The sequence below is a fragment of the Anser cygnoides genome, chromosome 6 (assembly GCF_040182565.1).
Source record: "Anser cygnoides isolate HZ-2024a breed goose chromosome 6, Taihu_goose_T2T_genome, whole genome shotgun sequence".
Taxonomy (NCBI): Eukaryota; Metazoa; Chordata; class Aves; order Anseriformes; family Anatidae; genus Anser; species Anser cygnoides.
The window spans coordinates 14,372,540-14,394,562 of record NC_089878.1 but is presented as its reverse complement, the minus strand read 5'-3'; the positions used below and the strand labels follow the sequence as shown (position 1 = coordinate 14,394,562).

Genomic DNA, 22,023 nt, shown 5'->3' with positions numbered 1-22,023 from the left:
GCAATGTGTCTTGCTGAACATGTCACCAGCAACAAGCTTAGGTTTAGACCTGAAGTATTTCAGTTAGTCAGTGTTATCCTAATGACACTCCTGCCATATGGCAAACAGCAAGATTGCTTAAACTGCTTGCTTACTTTTATTGGAAGATAAACAGCATTTTCTTAAAGCAGGATGTCTCCGAAAATCTAGACCTGCAATCTTCATGTTGCAGATCATAAACTCCATCCATGAACTGTTCTATCCAATATATGAGAAAATAGTCTCAATCACATTCTCCAGAAACTTTCACAGACCAACAAGAACCCCCTGTGCAGGCAGACACACTGTATACAGCAAACCTTGTGAAAGAAAGCTAGTATAGCAATGTTTCTAACATTACATATCTCAGGGTTGTTAATGATCATATGGGATCCCCCTCTTCAAGACTTCTGCCTTCTTTGCATGTTCATCTGCGTGTGGCCTTGATCTCCATAAAAGATGAACATGCCTTATTTAAAAACCTCACTGCAGAGAGTAAAATGCAGTATGCTCAAAGAGATATTCACAATCAGGTACCTATAACCTAGGAATGAAACATGGAACACACATTTAGATACTGACTCTCAGTTTCACAATGTCAGAGGCATGCTTTATAAAAGCTAAAACTGAAAGGGAAATCCTGGATAGAAGAGGAATGGCTTCTGTGTCTACTTGTAACCCTGCAATGTATGTCTAATACGCTAGTCAAACTCTACGTAAAGACCAAACCACAGGAATCTGTTCCAAAGTCTCTATTTCCTGCTGGAAAATAGCCATCCAAAATTTACACTCATTCATGTTGCTAGCACTGTCCTTTAGCCTATAACCTACCCCTCTCTTCCAAGTGTTTATAAGCCATATCCACCTCTACATTCAATCTACCAGGCTAATCAAGCTTAACAGAAATCAGCCTCGTTTATCATTTTTTTAACAGTTGAAAATCCCGTAAGCTTCAAATAGAAATCATGTCAAATTAAAGCTAAGCTTTGAAAGGTTGCATTCACGTATTCTATGTGTGTGGAATCCAAGTACCAGATGAATGCAGTTCCTAAACTGGATTTGCAATGCTAACAATTACAAGCATCTTTGAAGCTACAAATAAGACAAATATTCTGAATATCAATAAACGTAGAAGCCACCAGGCTACGGTTAATTTTCAGTGTGGAATTCATTTTCAAGGTGGACTCCTCAACTTACTATATGCCTCCCCTCCTTCTTATGTGGGCTGTTAACATCTGCCATAATAAGACAGACCAACCCCATAGCAATATTTCTGTTGATCTTTGCACTGCTGCTCTGTGCAAAGGGACACTACTCAAAACGTGACATCTGTTTCATTAGTGGTATCTCCCACTGTCTAACAGCAGAAGTCAACCTTCTGCCTGTTTTAGTAGCTTAAACAAACAAGCTCTTATCATGCTACACCTGTAGAGTGATACATGAACTTGAACAAAGTTCAGGTTCTTGATACTACAGAGAACGCAAAGCTGGTCACTAAATCCAAGTCATTTCTTGATACATTGCTTCCTGCATTGTTCCTCATGCTTTAAATTACACATGAGAGCACATGCCTTTGTAGTACTTCATGTAGCATTACTGCTCAACTACTCAGGACACCCATTCACCTTTCAGAGCTATAAATTGAGACCTCAGTCACAAGGATCATCTCCACTTGACATTAAACAAGAGTATCCAAACCCAGTACACGTTTGGTTTAAGTATTTACTATCAATTAACAAATCATCAAAACAACAAATAAAAATTTAAAAAAAAGAATCTAATGATGAATCAGCAGAGAGGAAATTTTTTTAGAAAAATTGTATTAACTCAGCTCAGTTGTGATGCAATTCCCTGCAAAGGACAATTCTGAGCATAATTTGATTCTTCTTAATGATAACCTAGAGGAAGGAGGCAGGACTGAGTAATACATTAGTGTTTCACAAAACAAAGGAAGAAGCCTCTCCCAAAGAAAAAACTACTCAGACCTCTTTCAGGAATGACTATATAAACCATACAGTTCTGTTTCTAAAATGCACAGCACTCTGCACGGAGCAGCTTCAGCATGAAGCCTGGAGGTTCCCAAATTTTATGAAGTATTCACTTAGGTTTTAATATAAATGGAGCATTAGTCTTTAAGATAATAACTATCTCATAAATGACCTGTAACTTCTCACTTCCATCATCTTGAAGCTTACACAGGTAGGAATTTTACTTACACATATTCCTTCCTTGTAAAGTGTCTGGGATTTTTTGTTTTTGTCTTCAAAACATGTTGGAACATAGCAGAGATACTACTAGCCTACAGGAAGCAGAATAATTGGGCTCATTTCTAACTTGTGCACAAGTTTCATAGGCATGGTCAGATGCCCAACAAGAATGACAGGGGTCTACGCTAATGTGGAACAGCTTCCTGGGATGTACTATTCAGATTTGGAGAAGGACCCAATAACACAGAGCTACCTCAACCTACATTTGAGTCTTCACCATAAGACGACTGAAAGGACTTTGCCACAACTAATAATACCTCCCTGGGCTTTGGATAGTAGGGTATAAAAAAATGAAAAAAAAGGTGCCATACATCTAACAAGCTGTGACATAACCTGGCTGATGCACCTGCATTTACAGCTTCTCAGTAAATCTCCCTGTGCCTGATCATTTGAGTTCCTCCCCACTATTTGCCATGTAAGAGACAGTCTTACATTACGCTGGTTTGGCCATTAAAAAATTGGTTGGAATGAAACTGACCCTTGAGTTTTAAAATGGTCAGTAAGTATATTTTTCAGGCTAATTCTGAAAACTAAGAAGGGGAAAGGTTGTACAAGTAAAACTAGCAGAAGCCTAAGCTACCAGGTGTAAAGTAATCTTAAAAAAAAAACACAACACAAATAAACAGTATGCTGAGGTTTTGATTTTAACACACAATTCCAGCAATGATACATAGATATATACCAGTATACAGTCACGCAAAACAGAGACCTAGCTATCAGCACGGTTTTAGTAATAAGTCTAATAATTCTGATCTGACACAAAAATCAATAAGCCAGTGGGTAACTCTCAATGTTACATGTTATTTCCTATGTAGTAAAGATTGACTTACAAGCTTTCCTCAAAGACTTTCACTTTTTCACAGCCCTCTGGTGGTTCACGCTTGAACATGTAGCTGTTGTTGGGTTTTGGTGAGGTAGCATATTTTGGCAAGGGAGAATTATTTCCGTTCTCTGCAGGAACAGAGTATATTATCACTGAAATATGTCACACTATAAAAAAAACTTAAAGTACGTCATTATAACAACACTATAAAAGGTATATCTGAAAATGACCCTTAAATTAAACCCCACTTTGTTTATCAATGTTATAAAATTAAAAAAAAAAAATCATTTATTTCCAAATCTTTGTTTGCAAGCAAGCTTTCTTGTCTCGATCCCTTTCTTCATATCATACACAGGTTACTCTGCATTCATTCCTGGACATTTTCAGTTTTTAACTGCTGATCTGAATCTGTGGTACTGTACTATCATCATCTAGCCAAAAGAAATGGGCAGGAGCCATATGCCAAACAAAAACAGTACAGGTTTCTGTTGAATTGTAAGATTCTGTTGTATCTCAGAAGTTTTCTGGTAAAAATAAACAAATGATCTTGACCGAACCAAAAGGACTAATCTATTTTGCTGTTCCACCTCTTGCTGTATACTCCTGCTTCCCTAGCTTGCTTAAAGTACTTGAAGAACATATTATTTAAAAAAAAAACTTGTTTGGAAAGGACAGTCCTCACGTATCTATCAAGCTTCAATTATGGAACACCAGGTATGTGCACACACACACAGTATTTAGAGCAATTTGGAATAAATGGATCATTTGCAAAGAAAAAAATGTTTTTAACATTTCTCCATGGATGTGGGAAACAGCTCTCCGTTACTACATGTTCATCTACGCAGTAATGAGTTGAAGTTTAGCACTGTTAAACATTTAAAGTTACACAGTACCTTTATCTCTGGAGTCAGCAAGAAGATCATCTGTAGAACATGGACTTTCCTCACTGCCCTCATTAGAGATGGTAAGAAATGAGGTTGGAGATACTGACTGGGAACGGCTGCTATTATTACTACCCCTGTCCGCTCCACCAGGCGTTTGGGTATCAATGCTGCGAGTACTACTACTCCGCTGAACTAATGGAGGTGGTGCACGGTGTCCATCTGGAATATCTTGAGGCTGTTAAAAATAAAGGGTATCAGTCAACTGCTCTGATCTGGTTGGTAAATTGTTTAAACCCAGTAGTGCTGACTTTTTTTCCTCCCCGTGTTTCATAAAATCGAAGTAGAAAATTCATTACACAGGACTCCAACAGAAGATAGAATAAGTCAAGTTTGGAAACAAAGAACAACAGTTCTCAAGACTTCAAAGAATCACAGAAATGTTGAGGTTGGAAGTGACCTTCTGAGATCATCTAGGCCAACTCCCCTGCTGAAGCAGAGGCAGCTAGAGCAGGCTGCCCAGAGTCCAGTCAGGTTTTGAGTACCTCCACAGACAGTAAACTCCACAACCTCTACTCAGAGCACACAAATTAAATTTTATGGGTTTTTTTGTGCCCACTGCCTATTCTACTGCTAGTGGGCACTACTGAGAAGAGTATTCCTCCCTCTTTATTCCTTCCCATCAAATATTTCTACACATTGATAAGGTCCCCCTGAATTTTCTCTTCTCCAAGCTGAACAATCCCAGTTCTCTAAGGCTCTGCTCACATGAAAGATAGTACAGTCCTTCTGTACTTCAGTGTCTTCATGGCCCGTATTTTTGACGCTTTATCAGAAAATTTACCTCTAAAAATACCTGAATATAAAAGAACAGGTAAGTTACGCTTCATCTGGGATGGAGACACTTCTTCAGATTGGGCAAAGGGAAGAAAAAGTCATTGCAGAATCTCTAAAACCAGACATTTTGTCTTTTTCTGTCTTCTTTTTCACGTTTTAACTCCTCTTTTTGCCTTCCACAAGACTTTTCAAATAACTTTTGTCTGGAATTTTGCTTTTCTAATAAATTTAATTCAAAAACTGTGCAAAATAAAGCTTTTGACTTCAAAACAAAAATAAAATAATTACAGAAAGCAATCATGGTGGCAGATACATACAACAAGCTGTTCTTCTTTGTCTCCTGTCTCCTTAATAATTATCTCAATCTCTTGATTCAGTCCTTCTACACTGTTTCGGAATCGCGATCCTGTTGACTTGGTAATAGGTATCACAGGAACAAGAGCACTCTTTGGGACTGGAGCCTGAAGAACCAGAGACAGTGAGAAAGAGACACAGATTTACTTAAATGATGTAGTTATTACTTCTACTCAAAAATGATCCTTTAAACAGAACGTATCTACTCCCCAGTATCAAGGACTTACATGAAACTATAGTGATTGTGTTAAAATGGATGCCTTAAATTGAAGGCATCCTTTTTTGTTTTTCAAATCCAATTTCTAGCTTTTCAACAGTCTAGTTTCAAAACTTCCCTTTGACACAGTCTGCCTCCACCTCTATGTTGCTTTGCAAGTGAAAATTTAACAGTGAACATTCAAATGCAAGTACTTCTGAAGCCTCTAAAACATATTCCCATTCCTTTTGGCATGAACTATACCATAATTCCACTTCCTTCTCTGCCGGATTTATCACTTGCAATTTCATTAAAATTATGTTTTTAATGGAAGCCTGGTGTCACCTACAGTACCGTGACAAGCACAGAAAAAAAAATATTCCACAAATGCAAGATAGTACCACTCTTAGCCCAGATCACTGAACTTTAAAAAAAAAAAGTATACTTAAAAAAAAAAGGACAGTAAAACTCCTGTGCAGAATTCTTCAATGGCCACATGTGCCGAGATTGAGAACATCTCTACTGGTTGAAGGAAGGTAGCCTTCTCACCTGTCTTCAGAGTTTTTTTGTTTGTTTGTTTGTTTTTCCTTCTTCCCTTTAAGTAACAAGACTGCACACAGACAGACACCAAAGCACTGCGACTTGACATGTCAATTCTCAAAAACCATGTAAAAAATTTGTGTGGCCTGGAGACCACCTTATTAAAAATAGTGTAAACATGAGTTCTTAACGCAAGCATGTGTCATGCAGACTTATAATCACAGATCTCTAAGACAGGAAAATCACTTATGAATTATATTGGTTTTGCTTTACTGAAACATTAGGATAGCTATAAAATGGGGCTTGCAGAGGACTGCAAGAAATTCCTCTTCAGGAAATGCTTGTGACTCATTGTTTATGTCGACAAAAATTCAACATTCTTAGAGTTGCCAAACTTGGAAAGACTTTGAAAAGTTTTGCCTTAAGATTAAAAAGAGAAAATAGAAGCTACTGGAGAAGAACAAAAAAAACGTCTGAGAAACCACCCCTGATAATACTGTTCCAAACTAAGCCTTGGATCAATAATCAGGTGAACAAATACAGGTCAATACCTGTTCATAATACAGATATATCAGCACAAATTTAGGTACTAAATGAATTTAGGTGTCTAAATGAAGCAACTGTGTATGTAACCATTCTTATGACAAACCAAACTTGTTAAAAAGCAGAAAGCAGAATGATGTATGCTAGAGCGTCTAAGATTTCAGCAGCCATTAGCTAAATCTGGGAATTCTCCAGCATTTAATCATGATTGTCTACCACAAATTCCTAGAACCACAGCACTATTTGAAGTGCTCAAAGTAGAAAAGCACAAATGGCTCCAGAATAGCTTGCTATGCTTTGATACAACGTTTCAGACATGCACAGAACGTTTCTTTTGAAAGAGAAGGTGACTTGTTAACCTGGACTGCCAAAGATCCTCCATACAGTAGATAAAATTTCATGAGCATAATAATGTCATTATGATGCCACAAGTTTCTGTATGTAGAATTTTTATCTGGTATCTTTCAGAATAGTAGCATCTCTGATCATTTTTGACATTAATTTAGAACAGCTAAAAGATTATCTACATTAGAATGACTAACTTAGTAATCAGAAATTTATGGATTTGTGAACTACGATGTGAAACCCGTTCAATAGCATGCAATTCTCTCCAATGTAGCCAAGTGCCTACAACAAATGTCCCTCAGTTTTAATTTTCTGTTGCTGTTCTTGAAATGTCTCAATTCTCTGTAAGTATAGAACAAGTCTTCATAGAAGTTTTACAAATTTGGATAAAATACTTGCATCAAGTATTCTGACCATCCACATATATTTCTTTTTAAACCTTTTGGCAACTGTCGTAAATTTTGCCAAAAAAAACACATAGAACTGTCTCATTTATCTGTCTTCTTATTTTGCCTTAAGCTACAGCAATCACTAAGCATGTTCTACTGTACAGCATGTTCTACTGCACCCATGCTTAAACAAACCAGATCAAATGTGGGAATTCATATTAGGCAGCTTGCTTCAAATTCAAATTCTTCTCCTTTCTAGCTTCTAGGCTAATACTCCACTACATAGAAGAGGAAGAGAGAACAGTTTCTGTTTGGACATTTAAAGCATTTGAATAATTCCTAAAGTTTATCAAAAATGTACTTATAAAAATATAATCCTAAATACAATGCTTGCCAGTAGCAAAGAATTTGAACTAATAACAAATTGAATTTAAGATGCACTTATATACTGAGATTCATGAATCTTAATTAAATGAACTATCACAGAAGTTAGATCTCAGAAAAAAACGTTACTGATTTTTATACAAACAGTAGTTAAGAACAGTGCAAAAGAACTCAAAGCACTGTACTACTTTCTTATGTCCAGTATTGAAGTATCCCAGGTTCACTCAGACACCTGTTTTCAAAGCACAAAAGAACGTAGCTCCTCAAGATTGTACGTATGGTTCTCCTTTCTATTTTTCATTTCATCTTTTAGCAAAATGGGTGAGTACCCATACAGCAGGACTTATGCTGATGTTGTGATAGCTTCCCTCCCTGACCTAAATTATTTTTGGAAGAATGGAAGGACAGAAAGGAAGCAGCCAACAAAGTACATTATTTATTAAAATAATGCTAACTGAGTTTTAGGAGCAATTGAGAATATTAAGTTTGCAGAGAAGCTTCACAGCTGAAGTACTTTATCAATTTACAGTATCAACAGTTACACAATTTCTTTCAACTACATCAACTGACAAGGCAAATATAACATTTGTTCTTTTTGTAACTGTTAAAAAAGGTGTTAGATCATAAATATACATTCATGAGATACCAGTGGAAAAAGAAAATTTTCTTCTGAAAAACTGGCCAAATTTTCCTAGTGATTTTTTGAACTTACTAAAGCAAAACAGACCTGAAAAATGATTTGTGTCTAAAAGAATGTAGTATTTCACCATCTGCTATCAACTCAGCTAGAAATATTACCTCCCTGTGAACCTAACTGCAGCAAGTCTCAAGATAAAACTACAACTGCATACAGAACATGTGGTGGCCTAACCATCGCAATTTTTGAAATGATTACTACTCTAAGTATCAAGGCATGATAAATTGCAGAAAATAAAAGGCTGAAGGCAGCCACTAAAAACATAAACACTTTTAATACAGCATATAAAAGAAGTTTAATACGGTACATAAAAAAAAGTTGCCATCCTTTTGTCAGGTAAGCTCTCTAAACCTGTTGATCATAGGATTAAACAAGCGCTATAGTCAAGAGAAAATGCGATCAGCATTAGCTACAGTTTTGAGTCTGTATCATTTTACTGCCAGTTGGCTCCATGCCATACTCTACATGCTAATTCATTATTGTTACAGCAACACTTAATGAAAAAGATAATCCATGGGTTTAGATTAAACTTACCTGTCATCCTTAAGCATAGGCCACAGAAATATAAGCTTAGTGTCCTGCTTTAAGGAAAAAATCTATCTGAAATTCATGGAACGATGGAGTTGCAAACAAACCTAGCCAAGTAACAAAATGATCCTGGACCCCACACACTTCATGCAGTCAAAGGAAATGGCCTTATTTCATAGAATCCACCTAAACCCACAACAAATTTAGAAGTATATAATATTTTTATGTTCCCTGTAAGACAAATCACAACCTTGAAATAATCTAAAACAATGTTAGCTACCAAACGTGTCCCAGAAGAGCACAGCTTTACCTGACTATGGTTAATGGCTGCGTGGTTACCATGAAATGGAGACTGTCTTTCTTTATCCCGATGATGCCTACTGCTGTGTTTGCTTCTCTGCAATTGTTGACGCAATTTTGCAATCTAATAAAGAAAAAAAATCACATTAGATTTCACCGGATATGTTCAGCTATGCACACAGTTTCATTAATTCTAGTACTTAACTAAAATTCTTTACTACCACAACTTTCATAATTAATGGCAGCACAAAGTTATGTTCAGGTTCTTGCAAACTTAACATGTTAGCTACCATTTAAGCTCAAGCCCAGAAGATATCTTAGGTTTAATGAAAGCACTTGAAATATATGGACTAGTTTGGTCACTGCTGGATTTCTTCCTCTGACGAATGTTCACTGCATTTGACACTCCCCTTATCCCCCACTTCAGGTTTAAAAATTGTAACAGTCCTGCATTATTATAAGAAATCAATACCAAATGAACAGATTGCTTATTACGTAAAGCTTGGGCACTGTAGGAAGTAAAATAATATTCACACCTTCCTTCCTGAAAATTCATGTAACAGTGCATGCCAGCAATAAACTTAATCCAAAGGTATTTCAAATAATAGCACTCCTAACCTCCTTGAGTTGATCTGTGCTGCCCCACGATGCTGAACGTTTGTGTGAGCTTCTCTTCTTTTCTAAATATTCTTCAGCCCAGGCACTTTCAGTCTGTAACAAGGAGATTACAGACTTAAAAAAAAAAACAAAACAAAACTAATATTTCTACTTTTGGGAAGAATATTTTGAGACAAATTAGAAGAGAACTGTGTTAAGACGTGCTAGATTCAGAACTGTGAGCGAAAAGCAGTCACTGACTAGAAGCCTTACTGACAAAGGAAACATGAGCATGTCGAGTGAAACTATGCGTTCACAATCTTTCAGACCTACTTTAATACAGGTATATGCTAGTTTCATTTCTACCATACTGAAAATTGGTAAGGCAGTATTAACAGCCAGATGAGCTCTGAAGAACCAGTTGGATGGTGTTGAATGTGGATGTCATCTACCTTGACTTTAGCAAGGCTTTCGATACTGTCTCCCATGACATCCTGATAGCAAAGCTGAGAAAGCGTGGGATAGAGGAGTGGACAGTAAGGTGGGTTGAGAACTGGCTGACTGGCCGAGCTCAGAGGGTGGTGATCGGCAGCGCAGAGTCCAGGTGGAGACCTGTGACTAGTGGTGTTCCCCAGGGGTTGGTGCTGGGTCTGGTCTTGTTCTACATCTGCATCGATGACCTTGATGAGTGAATAGTGTCTGCCCTCAGCAAGTACGCCGATGACACAAAGCTGGGAGGAGTGGCTGACATGCCAGAAGGCTGTGCTGCCATTCACCGAGACCTGGACCGGCTAGAGAGATGGGCAGGAAGAAACCAAATGAGGTTTAATAAGAGCAAGTGTAGTGTCCTGCACCTGGGAAGGAACAACTGGACATATCAGTACAGGCTGGGGCATGACCTGCTGGAGAGGAGCTCTGAGGAGAAGTTCCTGGGGGTCCTGGTGGACGACAGGTTCACCATGAGCCAGCAGCGTGCCCTCGTGGCCAAGAGGGCCAATGGGATCCTGGCGTGCATTAAAAGGAGCGTGGCCAGCAGGTCAAGGGAGGTGATCCTCCCCCTCTACTCTGCCCTGGTCAGGCCTCACCTGGAGTACTGTGTCCAGTTCTGGGCTCCCCGGTACAAAAAAGACAGGGAACTTCTGGAAAGAGTCCAGCGGAGGGACACAAAGATGATACGGGGCCTGGAGCATCTTCTGTATGAAGAAAGGCTGAGAGACCTCGGTCTGTTCAGCCTGGAGAAAAGAAGACTGAGAGGGGATCTCATCAATGTGTATAAATACCTGAGGTGTGGGAGACAGAGGGATTTGGCCAACCTCTTTTCAGTGGTTTGTGGGGACAGGACAAGGGGTAATGGCCACAAGATAGAGCACAGGAAGTTCCGCACCAACATGAGAAAGAACTTCTTCACAGTAAGGGTGATGGAGCACTGGAACAGGCTGCCCAGGGAGGTTGTGGAGTCTCCTTCTCTGGAGATATTCAAGGCCCGTCTGGACGCCTACCTGGGCAGCCTGCTCTAAGGAACCTGCTTTGTCAGGGGGGTTGGACCCGATGATCTTTCGAGGTCCCTTCCAACCCCTACAATTCTGTGATTTCTGTGAATTTGGGGGAGATGGTATATATTATTTCCCACATAGATGTTGAACTTGGTATTTCTGATGCATTAGCTAGAGTAGTTCAGTAGTTGGGAAAGCCTGCACAGCTTCAAAATCATTTTCACACTCAGACTGAGAAAAAGACAGGCACCTTTTCTGAGCACCACTCAGAACACCACTGGAGCTACTGCAAAGCAGGGAATCAAAATTAATGCCCCAAAGGGCTTCAGGTTCATAGGTGTCTCGGGCCAAACAGAAAGCAACACACAAAATACTAAGCTACTTCAGTGAATCAACAAATGCATTAACATTTAATAAAGAAAAACACATATCATGGTGAAAGTGTTCTGAGAAATTCAAAGTATCATTAACACAAATTTTATTTAAGGTAGCATAACACACAAACAAGCCTGTGATAATACTGCATACTTTACAAAGTTTGCGTTCCCACATAACCACATCCAGAATGGCCTTCACAAGCAGCGAACTGTAAACCCTCCAAGATTAAGTATACTAATTTTTGTCATGGGTCTTCACACAGTCACAAGAAATGTAACTAATGCTAAATTTATCACAGATACTGGAACGCTTTTATAAAGTCATAATTTCCACTACAAAGTTCTGGCCTCTAATTATTCTTATATTCTTATATAGTTATTCACATATTATATAATAATATATGTTTTATATATATATATACACAACACACATAACACATAATATATATCTTATATAATTATATTCATATATTCTTATATATTATTCTATAACAACTCAAAGACTCCAAAGCAACTGTCTCATTTTAATTTGTATTTTGATATTACTGTATCAACAATTGCAGGCAAAGCCACACAGGTCTGATTGAAAGGAAAAGACACAGAAGTTACCAATCATTGTTTTAGCAGCACTTAAAACAATACCTGCATCTGTGAATTCTAGCCAGACTACAGTATGCTCAATTACACATGTATTCATCACCCAATAACATCCTGTATGTACATAATTCAGTCTGGTTTTATAGACAGGTTTCATCTAACACAGTCAAAGCAGGAATCTGATACACAGTCAGTCTCTGGTGATCTCTTACACAGTTTGCTAGAGATGCCCGTAGGTCATAGCTAAAGGCCTGCAAGCCAAAGTGTCTCTCTAATTGCTGCCTCCACCCAGTCTGCTTCCTGAATGACTCTACTCTCAATGCTGTAAACCTTCAGAATCAAGATCCCCCGGTTACTCAACTGGAAAACCTTTTTTATCTTAGTAGATTCAATTCCTGTTCCCTAAACTTTTGAAATCAGAACATATTCATTTCACTAAGCCATCATACTGCTGACGGTTCCTCCAGCAGCACAGTCATGTTTATGTAAAAATAAACCTTAACCATCAGTTTTTGACAGATATGGCATCCTTCCTCTGTTTTGAATACGAAGGTACTTGTGGTCATTCCCTTCACACTCAATATGAAACTTAAGAGTTCTGAAACAAGTGTTTCATGTAATTTTCAACAGTGATTTCCAAACTCCTGTAAATGAGTATATAATTGGGTATGTATTTGCACCTGCAACATATGAACAACATTCCCTTTGTTACCATGACTCAGACTGTGACATCAGTTAGAATTCAGTAAATCTGGATGTCAGACTTCACAAAATCTGAAATCACACACTGGAGTCATGATACTTTTACAAAGTGACACTTCGTCATCTCATCTTCAGAAACACTAAACGATACAACTGGAGAGAGATACCATCTTGGAAAGCTAACTATTATTGTCAATCACATTTGAAACTTGGCCCTAACTCAAATGCTTGCTTTCAGGCACAGAAGATTAAAAGCCACAAAGCCTTGTCAGTGTCACATCAACAAAAGGTCTGGACATACAGATTTATGTCCATATCCCAGGATTTTCTACTGGTTTGATAAATTTTAAATCAGCAAGTGCATCAGATCGTTATTTCCTTCAGCACTATTCTAACATCAGTAACTGTCAAATATACTCATCACATGGAAATACCTAATGCTCTTCCCACAAATCTTTGCAAATACATTTCATTATATATAAGCCCTTCTACTATAGCAGCTAGGTGCATTAGAATCGGAAGAAAGACAAAATAAAAACATAAGCCAAAAGCTATGCATGAATAGCAATTCCTTATGTACCGTATTTCTTCTTTCATACTCCTCCTCTTATTAAGACTTGCTTACCCCTTTTACCCAATTTTTCAACCATTTTATCTATTCATTTTCCCATAGAAAAAAAACAAACAAAAAAAAAACTTTCTCAGTTCTTCTTTCTTCACCAGGTTCTATTTTTACCTTATCCACATGGGTATAATCCCCTATGAAACGACCTCCTCTTCTACAAAGATGTTCTCTGGATTGAAGTTCTTTGCACAAGATGTTGCAGACCTTGAGAAGGCCATACAGTAACAACTGTAGAGCAGACATGATCTGCTCAACATCTAACACATCTCAGTAGACAGCACACTGAAATCTATTGTGCCTGCATTTCTATTATTGTTTCCAAACTGGATGCAGGCTAAATTCAAGTATGTCCCAGATGCTGCCAGTCTATCTTCCCACTACCCTTCCCTTATATTCTTTAGAACTAGTGGAGACCACTTGTTGTTGAAACCATGCTCTAGGATTAGGGATTTAAAAACTGAGATGTTTGGCTCTTTTACTCTACAAATTAGGGAAATCCACTGTCCAACTGCACCCAAAGAAGCAGGAATTAAACACTATGATATTCAGCCTATGACAGAAAAGGCTACAGTAACTTTTATAAAGGCACTACAGAAGCTTTTTTAAGAGAGAGACATAAATACAAGGAGTTACTTTAAGTTCCTTTGTATAAATTAAAACTAAATAGTACTTAACACCAATGCAATCCAGTGTCCTGCACACAGTAAGAACAACGAGAAAACAGATGTGCAATGCACTACTGCTTCTCTGAGGTAAGAAGAAAGTGGAACTTCTAATAAACACCACAGTTCATGGTCTTTTCTTAGAGAATGCAAATAAAACACATACGTAATTGCAACTGTAGAATTCCTGCAATTTGCAAGTGAACAGGAACTTGTAAGCAAGAAAGCCAAAGTGAATGCTTTCAAGGCAATAGCATTCATATATTTAAGAATATTTAAATCCAAAGACAAGTTTTAAGTAAAAAAAAAAAAACAAAAAAAACAAAAAAAAAAAAACACTGGCCTACCTGAGTGGCTTTGTCTCTCATACATGGAACAGCTTGCCCATGATTATCACGAGGCCACTGTCCAGCAAGGTAGGGAGCAGCAAGTGTGTCCAAGGAGGAAGTCCGGCGAATAATACTGGAAGGGCTTGATGATGGTGGTCTTGACTTGTCAGCTAGAATAACGACACTTGATTAGAAAGTAAGTCAGAAACCTTAATTATTTTAATTGCCTACAATAAGTCATATCAAACCAGAACTACTATGTTATTAAATATAAAAAAGACACTTTTAAGGGAGGAATTCAGTTTGCATTTCCAATCTCTGTTCTAACACTGAGTGAAACGTGTTTTTCTGGTTTCCCTAAAAATCATTCTTGTGCCACAGATGTTACATCAGTACTCATACATCACCATTTATTTATACCCTCAAAGGCGCAACAGTCATTAAATGATGACAGCTTAGAATAAAAAGATAGATAAGATTCCTCATACCTGCCAATGGCTAACAAAGAAAATCTGTGCTGAATTTCTTCAATTTAATGCCGAGGTTAGAATTCATACATTAATCCTTTCACCTTCACCTACTTGAATCCAAGAGACACTGTAAGCTGACATGTTTTATTAACTACCCAGCACATAATACAACTCTTCACAAATCTGCTGTGTATCTAACCCTTAGCTCCGTAAGTCAACTTTCATTAAGCAATCATTTACATTTTACAAGATGATCAATGCATCTCCTCCCTTTACATGCTGCTTGGTAACTACGTTCATACTTGCCTGACACTAGACCTTCTACCACACCTCAAACATTTCTGGTGTTTACACTGACATCACTTCTAAGAGCAATTTAGATAATAATGCAAACTTTTACTGGAAAGAATTAAAAGTAACAAGGACAGGAAGTAAAACAAGGAGGAAGAATATGGTTGGAAGCAAAAATGTGCATCTATCATCAATACTTTAAAATTGCGGTGTAAGACTACGCTAAGTGTCAACTCCGTAAATAAAGGTTCCTCAAAATAGGAAGTGAGGCATGAGAACGGCAAACAGGAAAGACCCAAGCCTTAGATATACATATATGCTCACATACTATTTGTTACTGGCTTCTCCAGATGTAAAATATAAATTCAGAAATCACAATGATGTAAAACTTACTATCTGCTCCTCACAGAATTATATCTGAAAGAATCATAATTAATCACATTAATCTTACCTATAAAGAATACAGAGGCCTAAAACAAGGGGCTAAAACACACCAAACACGATTTGGAGATATTCCTGACTGTGCCTTAGGATAAGCTCTGTACTAACAGTAGAAATAACGTTGCAATTTGTATTCTACATAAACTTATTTACATGCAAAATAAGTTGTGCCTGATTACTGTCAGATTGTTAGTCAGAAATAAAACCATTAGCATTATACATCCAGAATTCATTTTTCTGGGCAGTTTCAGTCTATTAAAGTTATATAGAAACTAATAAAATACGTTAGGCACAGATGTCAGTGGTGTGGACAACAGTTCGGTCTCATAGAACACCAGTCTTCCACACGTGCGTCAACTGACATTCTATACTAACTATCCTCATATAAATATTGCATTAGAAACGTATACATTGAAATTGTGAAAAGTATTTCAACTAAAAGGAAATGATTATTAGCATTATAATCAGGCCCATTCACATAAACCAGCCAAGAAACCTCATCTGGGTTACTATTTCTACTTGCACCAACACCAATCAAAATCTCAGTACTGAGCTGAGTACAGATCTGCTCTCAGGGTGCAGCAACAAAGCTCAATTTTTGAGTTACTGTGCACTTGAAGAGTCCTGCATCAAAGGCAGTCTCTGACTACTACCAGTCAGCATGCTGAAGGGTCTCTTTGTATCACAAGATTTCAAAACGATTCCTTTTGTCTGTACCATGGGGGAATGTGGCATGCTAATGCAACATGTCATTCCTTACAAATTACATTTGCTTCCAAAGTTATATCAAACATGTTATTTGTCTGAGAAATAGCTGCCCTACTCTCCCTATTTATTTTTCTTCTGAATTATTATTCTTCCTTTTCAAGAAGCTTCTCTTTTTACCAAGGGGAAACAGAAAGGATGTGAAAAAAATAAGGAAGTGTGTGTAGTAGCTCACATCATCTGCAAGGCAACTGCAACAGACAGCTTCAAAACTGAAGCAGCAGAAGCTACTACTGTCCTGCCTCCCCGACCAAAAACTGGCAAGAGTATTTTGCTGGGCAAACAGTGAGGATGAAAACTAAAGAGCCTGTTTATTGTCTAAATTCAAAGGAAGCTGCGTACTTCAGGGCACAAACCCTGTAAGTACTCTCTTTCCCCCCCCCCCCCCCCCCCCCCCCCTTTGATTTAGATATTCCTATAGTGAAATCGGATTCGAAGGACTGTTTTAATTTAGATGGTGCAAGGACATTTTGGATTCGTTTTTATTTACTTTTCCACCTTTACAGCATGTCTTCATAAAAACTGCCAAAGACTACTACTCAGCTCTCGCTGTTTCAAAACATTTCAGTGGAGACGCATACATGTTCATTGCATTTTCCTCTACAACACTTGAAGCAAGTGTTCAGCTGCTATTTTTCCTTGATGTGACCTACATAACAAGAGATCTGCCTCCATAGAGATAACAGTTACAACAGCTGTGGCTGATGAAAAACAATGGAGCTGTTTCATCAAACAGACTGTTCTTAAATATTAGATCTGTTTTAATTAGTCTGATTATCTCTTTAAACCAATATTTGTGGCAAACATCAACCCTCCTATCCATCTCCCACTGCTCTAAATCTATTTAGAAACAAAGTCTTTCTGCAATCTGGTTTCAAACAAAGCAAAATATTAGACCAAAATACAAACAGAGCATACACAATACAAATCAAAGTCCATAATGTGAGAAAATAACATGCGAGTTACCATGTCTTCACAAGTCATTGCAGTATTACCGAGATGGATGTGACAACAGGTATCACATACATCTACTGCAATTGTACAGTGAGGCACCTCTGAAGGCTATTTAAGCTAAGGCAGTCCAGCAATGGGACTGGAGAGCAAAATTAAACATGTAGAAAAGCTCAGCAGTAACCAGCTGGAAGTTAGGAAAGAGAGCACTGACTTGGTGTGTGGGGCTCTTAACAAAGCCCTATATCTACAACTGAAAAAGGAAATCACAGTGTGAGAACACATACCTTTGAACTGGATACCTCACAGAAGAGAACTGTGATATAACAAAACTGGGAAGAAGAAAAAGAAGGAAAGTTGTCTATAGCCCTAAGTCTAAGTCCTAAAACATGGAACACTGGAAAGTCATCTTCCAATTTTCCTGAAATTTTCCAAACTGTTGTTAATACTGCAAAATAAGGATTAGCGTTGAAGATAGTTATCAATGGAGTTGCAAGATCAAAGATTTGAAATTAAAGCTTTCAGAAAGGAAAATAAGAACTCCAAAGAAATATCTGCTAACAGACACCATGAGAAAACAAAATTAGCAAGCTGCAGAAAGAGCCACAGGAAAAGCACAGAATGAGATTAACCTCAAACTCCCTGACAAAGAGAATTCTAACTGAAGCTTTTTTTTTTTTTCCTCACCCCAAAAGTGAGAAAGAGTGAGATGTGACCAGTTTCCCTGGCTTCTAGCCATGCCACTGAGATTGTCTTCTTTTTTGGTCAGCCTCTTCCTCAGTAGGAACATTCATAGGCTCTCCCTATACATTGCTGCCTCTTCCCAAAAAAGATACAAACACAACATATCTCAGGGGCTTCAAATATACGTTTCGTTGAGAATATTCAACAGACTGAAATGGTATTCAGAAAAGATGCACAGAACCACCATGTATTTTCCCACTGAAAGACAATCTCAGCTATTAATTTCACATAAATATAGAAGAACTACTTGTTCATTACCTTCTAGTAATTCAAAATGATCCCCTGGTAGGAGAACAGCTCAGAAAACCAAACCCAAACAAAAACTCAGAAAGTCCAAGATGTTCAAGTTCCTTAATTCCAGCAAATGAAAACATTTTTAATTCAAATCAACTCCTCTGCAGTGCTGGCCACAAGAAACTTAAATTACGGTATTGCAAAAATTAGTTCATTTCCTTTACACCTGCCATTTGCTAAATAGCTTAGTTAAGCAAAGCAGTCATCTAATGGTACACAAATTTGAAGGACAAAGCCTTCTGTGTTCTCTTATACTACAGCCATATCTTTTATAACTACTGCAAAACCTTGTAACAAACGTTGACAGGTCTGCAGCTATTATTTTGTCACTCACCAAATTTTTTAAATTAAAAAAAAATCTACAGTGAAATTTACAAGTGTGATGAGTTCCATGCCCTCTCCCTACCTAAGGACAAGTCTGCATCAAAACTCTTCATGACTTTCTGATATACCATTGTAAGTTCCCTTCATTTCCTTTCACACAAATGAGACTTCAGTATTACTCCTTCATTTACTATTCTAAATAATTAAAAGGCAGTATAGTTCCAGATAAAAGCACAGAAAGGGAAGAAAGTCAACAGGTGTTACAGATGCCATTAACTGACTGCCAAAACTGCTATTGGGAAAACCTATTTAACTGAGAAAAAAGCAAAACATGATGGGAGAAAGAGTGAAAAAGTCGACATGACAAACTTCCTCTAACAGGGAAGGTTTGCAGACAGGTAAAGAGGTATGCGAGAACTGACCTACAACTAGGGATTGCAGGACAGACCCTGCAGCACAGAAATGAGGCAAAGAAATCAGTCATCACACTAGCAGTAGGAAATACTGCATATAATTGAAAAAAAAAAAAGAACAGTATTTGTTAACATGGAAATAGAAGCTGAAGTCTGTGAGAGACTGCTGGAGAGACTGTGAGAGTCTGCTGCAGACTGCAGGGAAGGAAAGCAAAAAGAAAGGAATGGGTTGTAGGAAGGTCTAAACTCTTGGCCATATTTAGGATGGAAGCAGCAAGAAAAGCACAGAAATTTAGCAAGCATGCCATGAAGTCTTCATTTTATCTCATCATCAACAGCAAACTCAGGTAAGTATTTCAAACATTTAGTTGCAATTCAGTTCAGAAAACCTAGCCAAAAAAAAAAAAAGAGAAAGAACCTATTAAGGTTCATTTAAGTTAACCTTTCTTTATTCTCAAGTTCAGGTTCTTGCATGTTAAGCGAGCTGACAAAAAACTCTAAATTCAAAACTATTCAATTGCTTACTAAAAAAGAAAATCTGAAATTGAGCCTAAAGTGTTCAATTTACAGAACTAGTATCCAAGTCCAGAAGCAGCTGTCATTTGTCCAAACTCAAGGTTCATTTCGATCTAACAAAAAAAAAAAAAGAAAGAAAAACAAAACAAAAAACAACATGGCTGCAGCTGTAGAAATGAACAAAAGCCATCATCAAACTGAAAACAAGAAGCAGGAAAACCTGAGTAATTCTGCAGTATATTCTGAATGTTACCCTGAGGTGGCCTGCATGGCTTCAGAACTCTAGCCTTACTAGCAAAGATAAAGTTCCACTTCCATGTTTTTGGCAGCCACTAAGCCTTCTCATTTAGATGAAGATGAAAGTGAAGTTGAATCAGTCTCTATCGAGCACTGGACTATACAATGCAAACATTAAGCAATATTAACCAGAATTCATTTGCATTTTGGGTCAATACAAGTACTATTCTGAAATTTAAATGTGTGGCAGCAATTAAATAGACCCTACGCCTGTTTCCATACATCTTGTAAAAAGCTAGTGGATTTATCTGGGAGCATAGTAGCAAAGGGCTAGCAACGAAGTGACTTGTTTCCTTCTATATGCTAATTCTTATATCCAGTAAAGAAGTTGGCTAGACAGCACAGTTTCAGCAGGCTTCTACACACTGATCTGAAGACAGCACAGTTTTTCCACCCTAAGCAGTCTGACGCATGCTTCACAGAGAGCTTTTGAACATGGATCTCAAGGGCAGGAAACTGCATCTTGGGCAAGAGTTTCAATCAAGTTCCCAGGAAGAAGACGGGATTTTGCGATGTGTATAATGTCTTTCAGATTAATGATTAACAATTAACAAGAATCTTCAGTGAAGAACACACGTTTTCCTCAATCCAGAGGCTCAGAATATAACTTTAAGCAAAACACATCCAATCTGCAGAGCTGAAGATCTAAATCAGAACCTAAATGCCTTTGTGGCACTGCTCTCTTGCATTTCAGAGACGAAGGCATATCATAATCTTGAAGAAGTATGTCCAAACAAAAAACAAAATAAAGCTAATCTCTGTGTGACTTAAGTACTGTACCAAGCAGTTATGACTGTCTAATTTGGCAGCATCTTTCCTCAAGAGCCAGAATAGGGAGGGAGGGAGAGAGGGGAGAGGGAAAGGGAGTCTGGTTATAATCATAATTTTAGAAAAGGGGAAAGCAACATTTAGAGACATAGACAAATTAAAAGGAGTTCTATCAGTCCTATGTTTCTGCACATGCACTTCTGTGTATTTCTGAACTTTACATAGATCACCACATGCAGCTTCACAACAGAACACTAGCTGTAGCTTTGGTACCTTCAGAGTCACCAAGTTTTCCAGATTTGAGGACATTAAGACAGAGCTTCATTCACGCATTTTTAAGTAAACATTACAATAAAAGGAACAAGGATTTACATATTTAAGCCTCTAGTATCCTCAACCAGATGTCACATATTGCTTAAATTTCAGCGTGCTCAGTAAGTACACTTTAATTATTCCAAAACGCTAAGGAGCAGTTTGCTATAAAATGTATGCCATTCCCACATTATTTTCTATCTTTGCACGAGCTTGTCATCGCTCTAAAGTTCACACATCCCTCCGCAGGGTTCACGTTGAAACCACCTACTCGGAGCCACCGAGCACTCCTCCCCACGTGTCCGCGCCGTGCCCGCGGGGCCAGAGAGCTTTCCAGCCACAGGCTTGTGGCCGCCGCTTGGCTCCGAAGCACCCTTTGGCACGGCGAGCGCGGAAGGGGAAGGCGTGAGGGCTGCACAAGGCTGCCCAGACACTGGAAACCTCTGGCGGCACCCGGCGAGGCGCCACGCTCCCCTCACGACTCGCTGGCTTCCTCCGTCCCCTTGCCACCGGCCGGGAAGGGGGAACGCGCACCAACAAAAGCCCCGGCCCCGCCGCGCTCAGGCCGCCGCCAGCCGGCCAGGGACGGGCCGAGGCGGCCACAAGCCCGGGCACGGCTCCGCTCCGCTCTCCAGCCTCACGGAGAGCCGACGGCGGCCACGAACTCACGCACGGCCGGGCCGCGCCGGGCCGGTCCGGTCCGAGCCGAGCCCTCCTGGGCCGCCCCCCCCCCCCCCCCCTCCCCGCAGTAACGGCCTGCCCACCCACCGCCCCACGCTCCCCTCAGGTAACCGCCTCGCGCCCCGTAACGGTCGCCGCGCGTGCCACCGCCCGCCCCCCCCCCCCCAGTTCCCCTCAGGTAACCGCCTCGCGCGCAGTAACGGTCGCCGCGCGCCCCCTCCTCCCCTGAGGTAACTGCCTCGCGCCCGGTAACGGTCGCCGCGCGCCCCTCG

The 22,023-nt window shown here is 39.0% G+C and overlaps 1 protein-coding gene across 3 annotated transcripts in view; it reads right to left on the bottom strand.

Annotated features, from left to right (window-relative positions):
- Positions 1-22,023, bottom strand: part of FAM117B (family with sequence similarity 117 member B) — a 28,806-nt gene that overhangs the window by 5,954 nt on the left and 829 nt on the right. For 2 of the 3 annotated variants that reach the window (XM_067000021.1, XM_067000022.1), the window contains exons 2-7: positions 14,503-14,654; positions 9,721-9,813; positions 9,113-9,226; positions 5,144-5,287; positions 4,002-4,227; positions 3,116-3,236 (exon numbers count right to left, since the gene is read on the bottom strand). In XM_067000021.1, the coding sequence (XP_066856122.1) occupies positions 3,116-3,236; positions 4,002-4,227; positions 5,144-5,287; positions 9,113-9,226; positions 9,721-9,813; positions 14,503-14,654 (850 nt within the window). Of the gene's footprint in view, positions 1-3,115; positions 3,237-4,001; positions 4,228-5,143; positions 5,288-9,112; positions 9,227-9,720; positions 9,814-14,502; positions 14,655-21,341; positions 21,604-22,023 lie in introns of those variants that run through there. The other variant, XM_013171714.3, reaches the window with a different exon arrangement.